Source organism: Penicillium samsonianum (assembly GCF_028829775.1).
Source record: "Penicillium samsonianum strain IBT 33392 chromosome Unknown utg000005l_segment0_segment0, whole genome shotgun sequence".
Taxonomy (NCBI): Eukaryota; Fungi; Ascomycota; class Eurotiomycetes; order Eurotiales; family Aspergillaceae; genus Penicillium; species Penicillium samsonianum.
In genome coordinates this window covers 2034847-2053821 of record NW_026643263.1, presented here as the reverse complement: position 1 = coordinate 2053821, position 18975 = coordinate 2034847, and the positions used below count along the sequence as shown (strand labels likewise).

General features: G+C 48.7%; 6 protein-coding genes across 6 annotated transcripts; 1 reads left to right on the top strand and 5 right to left on the bottom strand.

The window, feature by feature from the left end:
• Positions 1-538: 538 nt before the first annotated feature.
• N7471_009683 (uncharacterized protein) lies at positions 539-2579 on the bottom strand (the record flags this gene model as incomplete). The annotated part of the gene is made up of 2 exons (XM_057282402.1): positions 539-986; positions 1048-2579. The coding sequence occupies 2 exons, from the start codon at positions 2577-2579 to the stop codon at positions 539-541; spliced, it is 1980 nt and encodes a 659-aa protein (XP_057133285.1).
• A 1025-nt stretch (positions 2580-3604) lies between these two features.
• On the top strand, positions 3605-5424 carry N7471_009682 (MDM34 family protein; the record flags this gene model as incomplete). Its single annotated transcript, XM_057282401.1, is given in 3 exon segments — positions 3605-3998; positions 4076-4980; positions 4997-5424. The coding sequence occupies 3 exon segments, from the start codon at positions 3664-3666 to the stop codon at positions 5422-5424; spliced, it is 1668 nt and encodes a 555-aa protein (XP_057133284.1). The 5' UTR covers positions 3605-3663.
• A 588-nt stretch (positions 5425-6012) lies between these two features.
• Positions 6013-8503, bottom strand: N7471_009681 (uncharacterized protein; the record flags this gene model as incomplete). Its single annotated transcript, XM_057282400.1, has 3 exons — positions 6013-6910; positions 6962-7403; positions 8329-8503. The coding sequence occupies 3 exons, from the start codon at positions 8501-8503 to the stop codon at positions 6013-6015; spliced, it is 1515 nt and encodes a 504-aa protein (XP_057133283.1).
• Positions 8504-9363: 860 nt separating this feature from the next.
• N7471_009680 (uncharacterized protein) lies at positions 9364-10273 on the bottom strand (the record flags this gene model as incomplete). Its single annotated transcript, XM_057282399.1, has 2 exons — positions 9364-9894; positions 9944-10273. The coding sequence occupies 2 exons, from the start codon at positions 10271-10273 to the stop codon at positions 9364-9366; spliced, it is 861 nt and encodes a 286-aa protein (XP_057133282.1).
• A 228-nt stretch (positions 10274-10501) lies between these two features.
• On the bottom strand, positions 10502-11530 carry N7471_009679 (DUF3632 domain-containing protein; the record flags this gene model as incomplete). The annotated part of the gene is made up of 1 exon (XM_057282398.1): positions 10502-11530. The coding sequence occupies one exon, from the start codon at positions 11528-11530 to the stop codon at positions 10502-10504; it is 1029 nt and encodes a 342-aa protein (XP_057133281.1).
• Positions 11531-13882: 2352 nt separating this feature from the next.
• N7471_009678 (DUF2252 domain-containing protein) lies at positions 13883-15295 on the bottom strand (the record flags this gene model as incomplete). Its single annotated transcript, XM_057282397.1, has 1 exon — positions 13883-15295. One exon carries the CDS (start codon positions 15293-15295, stop codon positions 13883-13885), a length of 1413 nt encoding a protein of 470 aa, XP_057133280.1.
• Positions 15296-18975: the final 3680 nt, after the last annotated feature.

Genomic DNA, 18975 nt, shown 5'->3' with positions numbered 1-18975 from the left:
AGCGTTTGTCGAAAATTTGAAACGGCGTTTTCTTTCTTTTTGTCTCGGGGTTGCGGCTGGGCTGTTTGTTTCGTCCTGTCTGGGACTGTGAGTACATAACATATGGATGCATCTAATCGACTGGGGCTTATTGCCCGGTACAAAAGGTTGGAGGCATTTGGAAGTGGGACTTTACCGCTAGAATAGAAAAACAAATACATACTCATCTGTCAGAGGGCATAGTCACTTGGCCGGAAACCGATAGACGGTTCATGATGGCTGTGGCGTGTTCTCGACAAACGATTTAATTTGATTATTCCCATAATTTGAGGTGAATGTAGGTAAAGTCATGTATTTCGCATGCAAAAATGTAGAATGTGAGGGTATTGTGTATGCAAGTCCCTTATGCTGGTGACCTATCCAAGGCAATGCACCTTATATTGAAACGCCCAGCCCCAAGCCCACAATATGTAAACAAATGATAACTCCTAATCATGCAAATTACAAGATCCATATAACTCCCCAGTGTGCTAATGCTTTTTCGTATACCAAAGGATCCTCAGAAAAAATCTTGTTCACCCAGCCATTGCGAGTCCATGGCGTAGGCCACCAAATCCGCGGCGCAACACATGTCTTCATGTCCATGCTCCAAATCGAGAAGTTCGAGGACGGCTTTCAGCCTGTTCTCTAGTGTTTGCTTGAGCCGCGAGATACCAGCTTGCACGTCCTTGGCCTGTCTCTCCTTGACGAGGGACACGGCCATGTTTTGGCTTTTCCCATTGGCTGTCTCCGGTTTCGGTGTAATTTTGTTGGGCGAGCAAGATGCAAGAGCCTTTCGCTTTGGCTGTGCAGGCGATTCTTCTGGTTTGCGGTTCTTGAACAGACTCTGAAGCAGGAACAGTAGCCAGACCAAGTTGGTGCGTGGGGAGTATTCTGCCCAGATGCCAGGGATATCCGCCACTTTTTCTGTTTCTATGGGGCAACCAGTATAGAGTGTTGCGCGCATGCTAATTTTCAATGTTAGCAAGTTATTCAAGAAAGCGGATGCGCAGACATGGGGTAACATACTATCGGTAGGTGTTTCTTTGCATGATTTCGTCTTCATCTTGGCCAATAGCATCGAACAATTGCTTCTTGTCGAGATCTGATGACGCAACCTCAGTGAGACCGGCAGGATCATCGGTCAGGAGTAGATCCGCCCGAGAGAGCGAGTAGTCGATAATGGTGGTTTCAAGGGAGCTGATTCCAAATCCACTAGACGATGGCTGTCGTGCAACATCGAGTTCTGTCGGGGGATCCATGCAGCCATCTTCCCGCGTAGAACGTATACAAACATTTCCCAGATGAAGATCGCGATGTTCGAACATAGCATACTCCTCTGCCCGGGCCAGGGCCATGGCAACTCCCCAAAAAATATCATAGATCTGGAAAATCGATGACCAAGCAAACTTCTCCAGTTCACATCCCGCATCGTCCATCTCCACGATTGCCCATAGCTGGGTATCTGGATAAGCTCTTTTGTTGGACGGGTTGGGATTCATGCAGTCGTCTTTGGTCTTTTTATAGTGGTCCCATGCATTCTGGAACGACTCTGGGAAACGACCTTGAACAACATGGATCTCTCTGAAGCGAGCAAAGCCAGGGATAGGGTCCAGATACTTGAGCATCTTGACCTCAGAAACAATCTCGTCAATGGAGGTGAACTTTTTGGATCCAGGACCACTCTTTGCTCGCAGAGGCACGACCTTGAAGACTCCATCGCCATATGATTTCAGTTTAGCCAACTTTGATTTTGACACCACTGGCCGACAAGCTTCTTCCCGTAGGTGGAGTTTGTAGACTTCACCGTAGGATCCCTCTGCGAGCTTTGCGACGTCAAACATGTTTGCTGATCGCGAAGCCCATGAGCCGAACTTCTGAATGCCCTGTGCCGCAATTGGAGATAGTGCCTCATTCAGAATTGGCCCAACGTAGTCGCTGGCTTTGCTGTCGTGAACAACTCCAGATGACCGTCTGGGTGCAGGAACCTTCTTTCTTTCTGCTCTCCTTCTGTCGGATGATGTACTTGGCTTTTCTCGATCCTCGCTTGTGGAGCCTGACGTCGTAGCTGGGGAGTCTGATGTGATTTGGGGGCGATTTTGTGGAGCCTTCGGGCATATTCTGACCTCCACCATCGTTTCGCATTGCTTTGATGTTGACTTCGACTCTTCCGGGGAGGATTCGACGGAGGATTGCGTTGTCGGGGTGTCCGAAGTGTCCTCTATCGTGGACGGACTCGATTCATCAGAGGGGACTTCCGTCAACCCGTGTTGCTGCTCGCTCTCAATCTTCGGAGGCTCTGCATGATCGTGTGGTTGAGGGGTCGAGTCGTCATCGATTGTCACTTGGGCTAGTTTCGCTTGGAGGCTTTCCACAGGGTCGACATGTTGGGTCTTGGATCTGGTTTCTCTGGCCGGACTTCCTTGATCAAATACTGCGCGGGGGGCATTGGCTCTTCGTTTCCCGTACACTCTGCGCTGGGCCACCGACTTGGGTTTGGTTTGTTTAGGCTCCACTGGTGTCGCGTGACTTGAAACTGGCGAGGGTGACCGGGTTGACATTGTTGAGGGAGATTTATACACCCAGTATATTAGTTTCGGGTGTGGAACACCTATGTTAGGGGGGTTAGGATGGTTCTGTTCGACAGAATGAGGTCATGAAAGATGATTTGGGTCAGAAGCGATGGATCGTGTTGACGTTTAGCCTAATCGGGCTTAGCGTGGGGTTGCTGCGGTGAAAACATTCTGCCTTTTGCCTCTGGACTTAGATTGTACTGTTATATACGGAATACTTGAATAGATCTTGCTTTGATTTATGAACTATCAAATGCATAAGAAATCTTGACGCGATTGTACTTCGGGGGAAATATTTGGGATATCAAAGGGTATACATATGCAGACATCTGAAAAGGCTGAGAAGAATCCGAAAAGACCACCAAAAAAGACATCTAAAAAGACATCTAAAAAGACATCTAAAAGACCATCTAAGAAGATTATCATAAAAGATTTGACACGGCCGCATAAGCGGCCGACTATTCTTGTAACAAGGCACACGAAACGAACGTGGAACTCTGACCTTTGAAGATCTGCACCCTGGCTGTTTCTGTAGGTTGTATATAGTGTACCTTTAAAGTTCAGAAACATATCCCGTGTTTTTCCCCCTTTTCTCCAGATTCCAAAAACAGTCATAAAATAGTCAATAGCCCAAGAGTCTAGATACATGCAAGCCGGATAGCCCTGAACGGTGAATGGCCCAGTACCATCCACAGTGGACATCAAAGCCGGGGCTGACCGGAAGTGGTTCCTGCAGGTCACATTGTGACGTACCTGCCATTCTTATAGTATCGGGTCGAAGGGAATACAATATCAACACAAAAAAAAAAAATGAAATGAAATGAAATTAAATAACTATCAAAATGATACATCGAATTCAAAAACAGTTCAATAGTGAAACACTAAAAGAAAAAGAAATAAAAATAAAAATAAAGAAAAAGAAAAAGTCCCGGAAGCACGCGCCTCGGGTGTGCGCTTTGCCATTTTTTTCCTTGGTTTTTCGTTTTCCGCCTCCCGCCTCTCCCTCTCTCTCTCTTCAACATCTCATCTAATGTCCTTGTAATACTTTTTAATACTTTCTCGATGCTTGGGCATGGCGTTCAACTTCAACTGGTCGCCTTTGATGGCGGACGCGAGTTTTTATACTCGCGCCCAAGATCTGCTCACTGCCGCCCTTAATAAATCGCCAAAACCCCCCATAATCGTCGACGATATTCACGTCACCGAGTTGAACCTGGGATCCATCCCCCCCGAACTCGAGATTTTGGAAATCGGTGACTTGGCCGAAGATCGCTTTCGAGGCATATTTAAGATGTCCTATACCGGCGACGCCTTTCTCACGTTGAAGACCCGAGTTCAGGCAAATCCACTCAATACCTTCCTGCTCACACGACCAACTTTCGGCTCGCCAGTACCTCTTGCTGCAGCGTAAGTCTTCAGTCTCACTTCTCTTACCTTTGACTCCAACCTATCCGATATATCTGCTGACACTGTCGCGATTCTAGTACCCCGCTCACCATACCTCTACAAATAACCCTCTCCGACTTTAAACTCTCTGGATTCGTCATACTAGTTTTCTCAAAACAAAAAGGAATTACAGTCGTGTTCCGTAATGATCCGCTTGAGTCGCTCAAGGTTTCCTCGACCTTCGATTCGATCCCATTCGTACGCGACTTCCTACAAAAAGAAATCGAAGCTCAGCTCCGGATATTGTTCATGGACGAGCTCCCAGCCATCATCCATCGACTGTCGCTCCGGTTATGGGTTCCAGAATATCGCACAGGGGAGGAGATGAATGACGAAACCGATAACACAGCCAAGTCAAGAAGCGAAGGCCCCGGCCAAGATCCTCTAGCTAGCCCGCCACAGGATCCCGTCGACTCCCTCGGAAATGCATTGAATGAGTCCGAAATCGCATCGCTCTCTTTGGATTCATCGGTCGAGACCCACTCCCTCTTCTCGCAAAAGAACCTCCTTCGCTTGGCCGCTCTGACAGATTCACAACGCACCCTGTCCTTGTTCACTCCCTCGATCCAGGAAGTAGTGTACCGAGCATGGACTTCTCCAACCGATACTAGCGAATTCCCTTCGAGCGTGATGTCACCACTGAGCCCGACCCTTTCGCGAACACACTCCCAAATGGGAAGCATGTCTTCCCTTCACGAAACCGCCAGCACTGTCTCGATGCAAAGTCGACCTTCTATGTCCAGCCATTCATTCAGCACTAGTACCTATGGTCTGAGCCTGGGAGCTGGACGTCATTCCAAAGCCCACGCTCGGAAACGTAAGAAGCGTGTTGTGGATCTGCGCCGCCCCAAGACTACCGATGACGCTATGAGCGTCAGCGATGAGAGTGTCATGACCGAGTCGTCCAGGCCCCCCCTCTATCGCCTCCGCGCCTCTTCCCATTGTGAATGAGCCATCAGATGACCCAGTCACACCACCTCTATCACCCGAAGCCGACTCCCACTTGCCCATTATCCCCGAAAGGCATTTGTCCAGCTTCTCCCGCTCAACACGCCGGGACGGGGACCTATCATACTCCCATGAGACTATCCGTGGACCCAAAGCAGCGGACGTGGACGCCACCCCTCGTGCTACTGTGCGTGGTTATCCCCAAGAGAAGGCTGAGCCGGGACCGTCTAGCAATCAGCGACCCCCGCTGCCTGCAACTGTTCTTCCGTTCACCAAAGATGAGAATGCCAACAACGAAAGCGTCGATTCCGTCCTGGTTGAGAGACTCGCCGGTGAAATCGCTCGTCGGATGCGCGAGGACAAGCTTATGACAAATGCATGCAGCGGCTTTTGGAGCCGCCAGCATGAAGAAAGTCCTCCTCCGGCGTACGGCCACTGAGCGCTCACCTCCACCATATTCTTTCTACACTTGAGTAACCCTCGAGCATGACCGTTACGATTTCCTTACTTTTCCTTTCATTTCTTACCGTTTCTTGGATCTTCTTTTGTTCTTCCCTTTTTTGGGCTAAACTGATATTTCTATGGAGCGGGATTGTACAAAACTGGGTTCTGTCATGGTACAGCTGGCGTTGAGTTCTGTTCGGGGGTTTCATTTTTACATGATACCACACTCATTAGCCATTATTTTTTTGTATTTTTTATTTTAGCGCGGGTCAAGGGTACCTAGTGAAGATCGAATGGATATTTGGGATTTAAATTATATTTCTCTTTTGTTACCAAATGCTCTAATCGCTCCAATCGCATAAATCGCCTAAATATCTCCGATGCGGGTAAAAAAGCTGGAGACAGCGCTAGACCCGGGAGGAACTTAGCTCCGCACCGGGCACCACGCACCGGACATCTCTCGATTCCTTCCCACTCCTTTCCCTTCCATCCATCATACCAACACCAATATGGCGGGCATGTTCAAGAACATGTTTGGCTCCCAGGAGGCTAAGCCCGATGATGGTATGTTAATTGATATATCTCAATTGCTGAGCTGACTCTGGTAGACTTCGCCGACTTCGTGGAAGCTCCCAACCCGTCGCCTGCCTCCCTCCTCGCAGACTCGACCATCGTCCCGGCTGCCAACACTCTGGCCGCCAAGGCCGTCCCCTACACGGCCTGGTACCGGATATGGGAGAGGACATCCCCGAGCGACTTCAAGCAGGAGGCAATGATCATGCCCGTCATCCTCTTGATTGTCCTCTTCCATCTGTGGGGAACGCGCAAGAACCGACGTAAGGCGAGGGACTGGGCGCAGGCCCACGGACCTTATCTTCAGAAGGAGTTTGCCGTCGTCGGATTCGATGGAATCGCTCGACCGGCTGCCGTGGAAGGTGAGGCAATCACCGTGGAGCTCGCCAACCCCGAGTCGCTGCTGAAGGAGAGGTCTGCCTCTGAGTTCGCTGCGTATGCGACTGGCCGCCAGAACGTTGCCTTCCTCGACGTCAACATCAAGATGCCCAAGCGATACAACCCCATCACCTACATCATGGAGTATGTTTTCAGCTTCTTCTTTGAGAGCTGGGAGCCCCCCGTTGAGAAATACGAGGCTCTGCTGTATGCTTTCGATGGTAAGGAGAAGGACCTGGTTCCCGTTCTCGCCAAGGATACTGCTCCCGTTAAGGTGCCTAGTTCGACTTACGACGGCTTCATCTGGGCTGTTGTTCACAAGAGCCACATGCGCAAGTTCCGCAACGACCGCTACGATGCCTCCATCACTTTCTCTAAGGACAACCCCAAGCTCCCTTCGTGGGTCACCGTGATGACCGAGAGTGCCGAGATTAGCGATACCCTCCTCACCCCGGAGTTGATCCAGGCCATTGAGCAGGCTGGTAATGACTTTGAGTACTTGATCGTGACGGACCAGCCCATCGACAGACCTACCAAGTAAATAGCCTCAGTACGAGACTTTAATCGGATCCATTGCTAACAAATGTGTGTTCCCAGGATCGACGAGACTATCCCCAAGAAGCGTATCCAGCTCTCTGCTAACCTCGCCTCCTCCGCGTCCGGCTATGCCTCCACTCTCCCTCTGTTCAACCAGTTCCTGCGCTTGTCCGACAAACTGGTCGCCTCCGCCCACTTCCGTAGCGAAGTCATGCGCAAGGTCCGTAACGTCCGCGAAGAGGAGATCAAGAAGCTGCGCCGTGTCGACGAGGAAGAGAAGGCCGAGGAGCGCCGCATTGCCGCCGAGAAGATCAAGAAGGATGAGCGTGAGCGCATCCTGCGTGGATTGAGCGCCGACGAGCAGCGCAAGTTCCTTGACCGTGAGGCTCAGAAGGGACAGAGACGCCAGGCGAAGAAGAGCACCCGGAAGGGTTAGATGGGTGTCTTTGTTCTGGAGGATTCTTATTCTTGTCTTCTCGCTTCTTTCTGTGGGAAAGATACGGGTTGAATGTCTTATCCTACCCTTTTGATACCTTTCTAATTTGATGTATTCATATTTATTTGTGGAAGATATAATTAATATCTACCATGAGACTGGGGATGCAATCTACCAACGTTTAGCTATATTAAATGCAGATTTTATGTTCAGATCATTAAGCTCTGTGTCTGATTCGGATCCCAGGAAGCAGCGAAGTAGATGGCCTTGCCGCCTCACACCTCGCCAACATCTCAACCTCACCTCTTCACTCCAATCCAGCATCCACTGTCATTCCAATTATCCTTATATATCCCATGCTGGTTCGCTCATTCGTCGCAATGCGTTTCCTCGGCCCCCTAATTCCATTCCTCCTTTCGGCTATAACCCTATCCCAAGCCGCTCCCACAGGAAACAATATCAAAACCAATACAACCACCAATACAACCAACACCACTCAACTCAACGCCTCCAAATTACCAGTCGGAGCCGTAATCACCCACTGTACCATCCCAGGCACAATCGCCCTCACTTTCGACGATGGCCCGTACATCTACACATCCCAGATACTGGATACACTCGCCAAACACGGCGTAAGAGCAACCTTCTTCCTCAATGGCCATAACAGAGGAAACATCGATGCATCACCCGATATAGTGCAGCGTACATTGGCGGAAGGACACCAGCTGGGGTCTCATACGTTCGTTGATACCACCCACGCACCCACTCTCTATTCCCCAGCTCAGCTCAGCCCAGCCCAGTCCAGTTCAAACACCAACATACACTAACCAAGTCACCATCCAGATGGAACCACCCCTCCCTTGACACCCTTCCATACGAAGAAATCGTACACCAAATGACAACCCTCGAAGAAGCCTTTCTGCGCATCCTAGGCTTCTTCCCGACCTACATGCGTCCTCCGTTCCTCAGACATACGCCCATCGTCCTCGGCGCCATGGCCGATCTGGGATACCATGTTATTGGGGCTAGTGTTGACACGAAGGATTATGAGAATGATAATGCTGATACGAACTGGATTAGTTTTGAGAAGTTCAAGAGGGAGGTTGATGCTGGTGGGACGATTGTGTTGGCGCATGATTCGCATCAGCATACGGTTGAGATTTTGGTGAATAATATGCTTGCTGATGTTGAGCGGAGGGGGTTGAGAGGTAGGGCTTTTTTTCTTTTCTTTTTGTTTGTCAGTGGTTATGGGCTATGGCTAACGGGTTTCGCTTATAGCTGTTACTGTTGGCGAGTGTCTTGGTGATCCGTCTGAGTATTGGTCTCGTGCTGGGAGGTAGGTGGTCGGTGTTGGTTGGAGTGATGTTTTATTTCCTGGTTGTTCTGGGTGATTGTTCTTTTTGGTCTTTGTACTTGGGCCAAGGGATGTCTGTGTATAGAACTCCTAGGTTTTTTTGAACCTATACGTTATTCTTCTCAAAAACGTTGTGCAGACATGAGTGCCTGGCGAATGTAATTCTAGGTTATTAACCTGGGCTGCCTATCTTCATATATGAACTGGCGACTACTGTGATCATCATCAATGCATATTGTTAGCTACAGCAGTCTGTTGCCAGATTTTGCCTGTAATATGAGTATTCTAGACATCTTGATACATAGGTTCAAATATCTAAAGCGAATTCTTACTTGCAGCTCATAACATACCGGAAAGAAGACATCTGAAAAGACACATGGAGTCTGATGTCCCTAATATACTCTTAAGCTAAATGTATCAGATTATAGGACAAATTTGTCACGAATACTGTATAATTGGATGATATGGACGATGCTTTTTCACAGGGGCAGAAATTGATTACCATATAGAGTAAACAATGGATGGATGTATACGGTGGGAGGGAATCATCTGGAAGTGGACTATAGGAAGCATCGATATTAATGGAATTGATGGTAAAAATAATGTCTTGACAGCTTCATATAGTTAGTCAATACGATATGCCTTTTGTTCCAATTCTATACGTAATTCGCAGCCATCTCAATAACATCAACGACTTGATACCGAAACGCCTGCTGAAGTTTCAAATCCTCTTTCGTATCATCTTCGATCCCAAAGTCACCCGTAAGACACTTGAGAAGAACTTCTTTATACATCCGTCCAACGTGAGACTCAAGCCGTCTTTGTGCATGTTTGATCAGCTGCGCCTGGACTGCGTGCGGGTTTCTGGCACGCGAGAACATGTTCTTCTCCAATTCAACAGCCGGTTCCCAAAGCCCAATCTCAAGTAACACAACACCGAGCGCGTAAATATCATGGATCTTCTTGAACATCTCCGTGGGCTGGCCCTGCCGGTCTGGATGGCGATATATATCTCGCGCTGGCTCGAAATCAGCTCTCCCCATCGAGAAGAATGGTTCTGGGCGACTGAACTCAAAGCCGAGAACCCATGGCTCCGGGTAATTGACTGCAACGTGGGTCCCCAGTTGTTCATCTTCGATACTGTGCGGAAGAAGGAGTATGTTGTCGCTCCGAAAACTCTCATGTAGCTTGAAACTGTTATTTACTTGGTCAATAGTGATTTGTAATCGGACGTACCCATTGAACCATGTGCATTTGGGCGATGCATTTCGAAAGACCAAGAGCCAGATGAAACTTGTCTCCCAGCTCTGGACGCAAGTCGTCCTTGAAAAGTAGTCTTTGCAGGCTCACTGGCGCCCCGATGGGCTTTGGTTGTACCTCGAAAACAAATGCGATGGAGCTTTGATCTGGGAGGTATTTCCAACCTACACAAGGTAGAACTCGGAAAACTCGCTCCTTTGGCTGATGTAGGAGCTTGGCCAGCGCCTCGATCCGATTTTTGGTTCGGGAATCAACCTCATACCCACATAATGATGTAGGGACTTGGATCGATGTCGTATCGTACATGTGGTTCTCTTTAAGTTCACAGAGGCTACTGAATTCTTGGCGCAGGCCGTTAACGTGCACTCATGATGTCCAAATCAAATTAAAACGTCTCCCAAAGAGACCTCTAGGGCGAAGAAACATGCTACACGAGAACAGCAATTCGCAATAAAATTGACATAGAAGAAAGAAAAGGAAGAACACGGTAGTCCTTGGACATAGGATCACACGTCAAGTCTGGTTGTGCTGTATCTACCATTCCCTCTTCAGACCCATAAAATCCTTATCCTGGGTCACAGCATCACCCGCTGCCTCAAACACCCTGAGAATCCGAGAGTTCCTCTGCTTAACGTCACTTAACATAATGTCAATTGCCTTCGCGGCCTGCTCTGCAAGAAGCATCTCATCTGCTTTTGATGCTTCATCGGCAATCTGATGTAACCGCTTAAGCCAGTATAACCATCTCCAGGGACTAAATCCTCCAGGTGCCCGTTGACCTAGCTCCGACTGGACAAAGGTGAAGCCACCTGTCCCAATGGTACTGTGGGAGCAATCATTCCATGAGACATCGGATAAGAGTATGATGTTATGCCCGGCTTCTCGGATCCAGGCACATGCAGATGGGAGTAACGACGCAATAGTACGTCCAGGCATTGTTCGGCGATGGTCTTCGTTTTCGTCATCTGGCTCATTAGAGCTTCCAAGGGGACGCTCGGACTCGAATGTGTCACGAAAAAGGACCAGAGCAATCTGGCAAAGCCTATCGTTCGTAATGCGCGTGGACGCAAGCTTCGCAAGGAAGGACGCAGCATTAAGGCGCTGCTTTAAGTCCATTTCCGCGCAGTCGTTGATCCAGCACTCTGTCATGACCGTCGCAAGGAACGGCAGGTCGTTCCAGACTGTCCCATCGGGAGTTCTAGCAATATCGATGCCACCGCCCAGTGCCGGTCTGGTTAGAGGCCCGCGTCCCCGCGTCCGGAGGATGTCGAGGACCCATCTGTCTTGCTCAAAGCTTTCGTGGGAGACATGCCTGGCGCATTGATAATAGACGCACCAGAGAGAATGCAGATACGGCTCGCAGGAATCAATTGACGCCCGGCTCCGGCAATAGCTTTGGCCCGTGATCCATGCTCTGTTATATGCCACCGATTGGAGGACGTCGAAATCCCCTGCTCGAGCAGCCTCCTCCAGGTCCGCCCAATCCGCTCGGTTGCATGCAGCGAAGCCGCCAGAGCTACCTCGCGGTGCTGAGCTCGGTGAATCTCTTAGTAAGTCGTGCATCCTAAGTTCAGGAATGTAAAGAGCTGGCAGTACCGATTGGCGATGAGTCAAGAGGGTGAATCTCTAGAAATGAGGTGAACGTAGGAGAGATAGAATGCAATGGGATTAGACAATATATTATTTATAAAATAAGAAAAGGCTGAGTAGATAAAGAAAATGAGATGTCTCTGTGGCAGGCAGCAACAATCTTTTGCTTCCAATCAGACCCGTATGCCATTGGTGGCATACCATTGGTGATATACAATTGGTGACACGCCACTGTTTAGGGTAGGAGACCCACTGGGGATCAGAAAAAGATCAGCAGGCGTGTCCATGACTCGATATCTGGGGCTAGATACGCTGACTATCTAGGGGAATCCAGCAGAGTTGAAAATACGGAGTACAGTGACGCGAATTATAGACGTCGAGATAACAGTTCATACTCAATGCTGGTATAGTGTAGAAAACAGGACAACATATACTGAAATGCAGCAAACTTGTGTCTTCCTCTACAGTAGCTGCTTCACGATCAACCTAGTAGCAGCACAGAACTATCCGCCTTGGGGAGTCACGACATCCTGACAGATACACTTTCTACTAAAAGAATCAAAATAACATGCCTTACTCTCAATTGCGTCGGTACACTGTGCGTAGAAGTTAGCATACTCCTGGAGTAATGGGGTCGAGGGCAAATTACCTTTTTGAACTCGCAACGACATAGAGCCTTCAGCCCACTTTGTGACTCATAATGGCATTGATTGGTTTCTGGATAGCGCTTCTAGTTTGAAAAGATCAGGCCCTTCGTCTCGTACCTCAATGAACTTTAGAGAATTACTCCTGGGTACTGAATCTGGTGATTGTTTTCGTTTCTGACATCCAAGTCATTTGATGTAGGAGACCCAGGGCTCGCTGGGCTGGCTAATGCTCCCAGAGCAGCAGAGAGGGCAAGTCCAAAAGGCATAAAGGTAAAAGCTTTCATGACGAAGGCGTGCACCTTTGGTTACTTAAGAAGCAGGACTGGTGTTTTGGAAAAGGGATTTGTGTTTTCATCTAACCTCCAGTATATCGGGTCTGTAGTCGTCTTATATAGACTCGATTTCAACCCATAGTGGGAGCTCTCAGACAGGACAATAGTCGGAGGTCTACGGGTCGTTGAAGGCTGGGTACCTGGCAAACTCGCAACAATAGTAAGGTACATGGGAACATTTAGGCCATTCCAATATGCCAAGCGTCCCTCCAAAGAAGGAATATGCTTCATCAACCAATTGCTTAAGGCTATGTTGTTAGTATGTATACGGCCACGGGCGAACTCCACAGTGGACTAGCCGCTGGCTCCTTTTCCCCAGCCGCACAACGGAGAAGGGTACCAATAAGGAAAATACATGGTCTCAGTGGATATCCCCTATTGACATCTTACTGGCGGACAACTAAGCTAGTAATATATGCCCGTACATTAGTGTTGTCTCAAGATTGCGGCACGGGCTTGACCGACGGTTGGCCGGATCCTGGGAGATCGTCGCTCGCACTAAGCTAGAAATGTACGCCCGTGCATTAGTGTTGTCTCAAGATTGCAGCTTTCTCATACCAAATTAAACGAGCAAGAGCGGAAGTGTCTTGTTGAAAATTGCAACAAGCCAAATAGAAACCTCAAGGTCCTGGTAATCACGTATGACATCGGCTCAGTGGGGCTCAACCTCCATGAAGCCTATGACTTTATGATTCAATCCCATCAGTACCAGTCTACAACTATCAATACAAGATGACTGCAATGCGTATGTATCATTCCTGGTGGCCTGCAGCTGCCTTTTGGGCCCGTTCAGGCCTAATTGAGTCAATTTGTACTGATTGCTTGTGCTATAGATCCTGCCTCCAATCATTTATATAAGGAGTTCATCTTAGCGGCAGCGTAAATGTCCAATCTGCCCTTGGAATTGATCTTACATAAATAAGCTTAGGTCCCACTATAACAACCTATTTATTTTCATTACTCACCCTCTCCTTTTTCCTCTTTATTGCTCAGTTCCACCTACTCAGTCCACATACTCAGCTCCACTGCTCAATCTTCAATCCTAGCTACGGCTCAGGGTTTCAAAAATGGCTACCATGCGTATTTATTATTCCTGGTGACCTGCAGCAGCCTCCTAGGCTGGTTCAGGCCTGATTGAGTCAATTCATACTGATTGCTGGTGCTTTAGATCCCCCCCCCCCCCGGGGGCAAACCATTTATCTAAGGAGTTAAACTTACCGGCACCGTAAATGTCCTACCTGTCCTGGAAATTGATCTTACACAAGTCTTACCTTCAACCGAATGGAACCTTGGAACCCACACCTTTCCTCTCCTTCCTTTTCACATCCCCCACGACCAGTGGCGGTCTAATACACTCCTTTTGATTTCTCTTTTCTGTTTCCTTCTTCTGTTATCTTTTCCTCCTTCTGTTCTCTTTCTCTTTTCCTTCTGTTTTTCTTATTCTGTTTTTCTAAAAGATCCACAAAGATATGATGGTCTCGCCGTGTCTGGGCACTGTACTTATGCGCAAATTCTACAAGGACATCCACAAAGCCGTCCTCATCGGCCATTATAGCTGCATCAATGACTTCTTCGGGACAAAATGGAACCAATTTCCCGTATCTGCAATCATCGTCTCCGGCCCCGTGCATCATGGCGGTGGCCGTACCCAGGTCGGCAACCACTGCCGCCATCTCCTTCAGGTCGTTGATATCTGACCAGTCCAGGTCCACCGCGTACGGGGAAACCTCTGCGACCAGCTGGCCTACACCATCTATTTCAGTCCAGCCGAGACATGCGTCCGCTTGGGCCTGCAGAGCGCGCTGCGAGATGACAGTACGGTGACCCTCGTGATGGAAGTAGGCGTCGGCTGCGCTGTTTTTGACATGCCGGGAGACCGCTGCAGCCACGGACTGCTTCATGTAGATCACTACGTCGTTCTCCAGCGCCTCGCTCTTGCCTTCTAGCGGGAAGTTGTATGGTGGGAGACCCGCAGAGCCAATACCCACACCCCGACGACCCACCACGTCCTTGATGCGGTACATGCAGGCGCAGTCCTCCCTTGACCCGGGAAGTGTATCGAGATAGCGGTTAAATGCCTCCTCGACTTTCTCTCGTGTGGCAGAATCCAGCTTAATTGCGCCACCACCTAAAGTGAAACGCCGCTCGGAATCATGGATTTCTGTCATCGAGCAGAGTAATCCAACACGTGTCTGCGCACGGGCTGAGTGTAAGGCGTCCAGCAACGGACCCTTCGCGGTGTCTAGGGTAAAGCGTGGCACCTCATCTTGATTTGTGCAAGTGGCTAGGGTATGAATCCGCTCGCGGTACGCTGCAGTGTATACCCTCACGAGTCGGGTAATTTGCTTATCACTGAGAGCTTTTGCGTAACCGACTAGGGCAATTGAGGCTACGAAGCGGTTGATGTCCCAGATGAAGGGTCCAACATAGGCCTCGTCAAAATCGTTGACGTTGAAGATTAAACGACCCTGAGAATCCATGTAGGTGCTGAAGTTCTCTGCGTGCAAATCGCCATGGATCCAGATTCGCTTTGTTTTATCATCTAAGAAAGGGCTGACATGCTGCTTCGGGTCGAGGTCGAGGTTGTGGTAGAAGAGGCAAGCGCTACCACGATAGAAGGCAAACGCCGAGGCAGCCATCTTGCGGAATTTGACCTGGAATGCAGCAGGGTCCCTGGCGAGAAGGTCGCCAAACGTCTTGTTAAAAACATTGAGAATTTCCTCGCCACGCTGCTCGATGCTGAGTTGATAGTCCGCCATTGTGAGATAGTTTTGAAAGTTTTCTTTCGTTAAGATACCGAAAAAGAGGTTATTGAGCCAGAAATGTAACTTAAGAGAAGAGGCTTTATACAACACCAGAAAAGTGGGACACACGGCGCTCAATGGGAGTGCAGACTCATATCATTTCGCTAATTTCTTGGCCAAATACTAGCCCGCGCGGGTTTTGAGTTTGTCACAACGCAGCAATAATGTTTATCTGCAGGTCTACAACATAAATTCGAGGGTGTCTGTGCCTCTTCTGACGTCAAAGGATGTGCTTATACTAATGGCTACATGATGCATTACACTATCTTTCTCACCGACATTTACTGCTAATGGGCTCGCTTGAGATGAAGAATATAGATGGGCATGCTTCGCTAGCGCTGATGCGCGTAAAAGTGAGACCCAAGTAGTGACTAGGATAAAATATAGGAAAAGGACAATGCACTATAACGAATAATCTCATGTCGTGCTTAACAATAATGATATATCAATCTAGCAGGCTGATCATATGTAGCTCGAATTTGGTAGCTTGGCTGAAATCTAGAGGGGCCAATCATAGACTTATTACGAATATATTTCGCCTTGACAGTGTCTAAGCTCACTGTCCACCCGTTTCTGTCGAGGCATTGCATATGATTGATGCTTGAGGTTGCTAGACCTATAGTTCAGTGGCCTAGCTCATCTTTTCCTTTCTCTGTCGGTCTTAGAAAACTCGAGGCAAAGGTCGAACCATTATTAGACTGCCGGCAGCGATGCATAGACTGGCTTCTAGGTTTCGTCTACGAACGAATTAGAAGAATAACGGATTTGGACGACGAAATTAATCCACGGAAGTCTGGTCTCCCACGTAACGCAAAAGTGGGATGCAGATTACGACAGCCATGCTAGCTCTGCTTATTATTAGCATAAGCTCCAGAATAGGAGAGCAAGTAAACCATACGTACACGCAAGCAAGTCCCAGATTGCTAACACAACAAATTTCGTTCCATGATTCATTTGAAGCCTCCAAACTATGAAAACAGGCAGGGAGCCAATGGTAAAATCGTATGCTGCCGCCATCTCACTGTACATATAGACGATACCAAGAAGAATGTTTATGTCAAGGCATCGGCCTTCCGTTGATAATCGGTTCCAATAGTATGCGGCTGGCCGATTGTTCTGGTTAAGGGCTCACTCAAGCTAAAGAATCTGGTTCCTATTATCATGGTTGGTGAGGCCTTTCCTAACCCCGAGGTCTTCTTGCAGATTTCTGGGATGCTACATGAGTGATCATTATCTGTGAAGTTTGGTCTAAAGAATGGGAGGCCGGCTTCGTGCCTGGGAGATCTAATCACATGCAGGTAGAGGGTTGGTGGATGAAGGCACGAAACCTTCTCACAGAAGCGGGATCCCTTAGTGCGTTTTCAGTGGAAGATTTGAAAGCCCACCTCGGATATGTGCTCTTCATTCTTGGCGAAGCCTCACTTCAGTCGTCCAGTTCCAGGTTCATGGTATGGAGGCGGCAGAATCCTTCTAGGAGGCCCTTCGGGAGTAGAGCGAGCATAGCTCTCATTTGCTACAGCATTTCGGGAATAGCCAATATCAGTGACTATCAGTCGGTCGATCCATGGTTATTTGACATTGGGTTTGTTAATGATATGCTTCGCCGTCTTCAAAGGTCGCCCTTATTCGATGACGACATTCGGTTAGACGAACTCAAAATTATGCTCACAAATCTTGAAGCGATTTTGTCTATGGAGGATGAGCGGTCAGCTTTGATTCAACCTCATCCCATCGACATCAAAGATACTGTTCAAATACAAGCTTATTTTGCGACAGCATTCCGTGCACTTGAACCAAGCATACTGTTGCAAATTTTGCTGAAATGGAGGAAAATTTGGGTTCGATCCAGAAAGAACAATAAAGACGATTTGCACCGCCTGGTCATGGGACCAATGACTCACGGTAGGAAGCAGGAGCCCTTTCATTTTCTTGATGCCGCTTTCTAACGTTGACAGATATGAGGGCGTAGTATATTGCCAACATATTTCAAGAAGTCTCATCCCTGAATGCATTAGGGCAAGAGATAAGGCAGGTCGAGCTGTTAGAAAGATCCTAGCCCGATAGAATGATCCTTGGTGAGATATTTCAAATCAGAGGCATTCAGCAAAGATGCGAGAATATACAACTCGGTTGGTTGACCTGTACCGACGTGGCATGGCATGAACTAACATATGGTGCAGCAGAACCAGTGGTAGTCCATATTGCCCAAACCCCGCCGAATCCGTGAGGTGTTCGAGCCGAACGCGCTTTTATATGGGAGGGCGTTTGACAGTAAGGGAAGGGATATCTTGGATGAGGTTCAGTCTGCTCGTGGGTTCCCGTTTACCCAAAGTACGATTGAGGATGACGCACCTTTGCGAAGAAACACGGTCATTCGTTTAACTCTTTTCATCTAAATAGGGGATGCAGAGACTCCAGGCGAGTCATAATCACTTTTATACAGATATTCTAAGTCATTAAATACTAGGGCGGTCGCTGACTTATTTCGGTGGTTTATTATTAGAGAGTGTATAAAAAGCGGATATAAAAGAGAAAACTTCGGTAGCGAAAAAGTGTTCTAGCATCGCACCAGCGGCTAGCATAGGCAACTAAGCAATAGAAAAACGTTTCTATAATCATTGAAAAGTGCAACTATATCCACCTAGGGACTGGAGTTCTGTCTCTTAAGGAGCAAGCTGAATCATAGCTAGGGATATCTCCTGGAACGGGCCGAGCCGCCACCTCCAATCAGTTGCGGGCCGTAACTAACTGATCGACCACCGAGAGCCAACCAAACTATCTGTCATCTGATCACGTGCGACACCTAGTACCCAGGCATCCCAGGTATTCAGGAAAAGAGAAACCGCGATCATGCTCAGTGAGCAAGAGCATGATTCACCCTGAGTACGACTAAAATCCGATATATATGTATCTCAACATATCGGATCATAGGCGCCACTTCCGGCCGCCAATTCATCATCCCAACTGATACTACTTTACCTCGTTTGGTGATGCTGCGGTTAGGACTGACTAAGCAGCATAGTTACCACTCTGCAGCGCCAATGTCGAGTTTTCCGCGTTGGACCAGATTGCCATATCGTTTTTCGTAGCAGGGAGCCCCTGCCACTCTGTTGGAAGGAGTACGAGTCAGAAAGCCACCGAGGACTGATCATTTCGGAACCGATGCCCCTGGGCGTTGAGGTCGCATCGTCGCCCATACTGGCCAGAACGGCTGAGGGTCGGAAGCAGCGGCATCTTCGGTGAAACGAAAGGGGTAGTGCGTCAAGATGATGAGACCAATGCGTCGGAGGTCGGTGGGGGCGAGAAGAAAGGGGGTCAGCTGGGCAAGAAGAGCGAAAGTGCGTGGAAGTTTTGACAAGAGGGCAAGCGGTCTTTTAGTTATAGAGGGAGGAACGGAGGCATCGGGCAACAAAAAGCGGCTGCAGTGGGCGCCATGCCAGAAGGGGCAGGAGGGCGGAGAAACGGGGCAATGGGAGCGGTTTGTGTCCCCCTGCTTACCATCGTGTAGAATACTACTCTCTCCGTACTTGAGCGGGTTGCTGCACAATTACCCCGCGCGTGCCGCTTTTCACGACCCTGGCTCACCAAGTGATGCTTGCTGATTAGACGGCGCGCCGTGGCTGCTCAGGGATGCG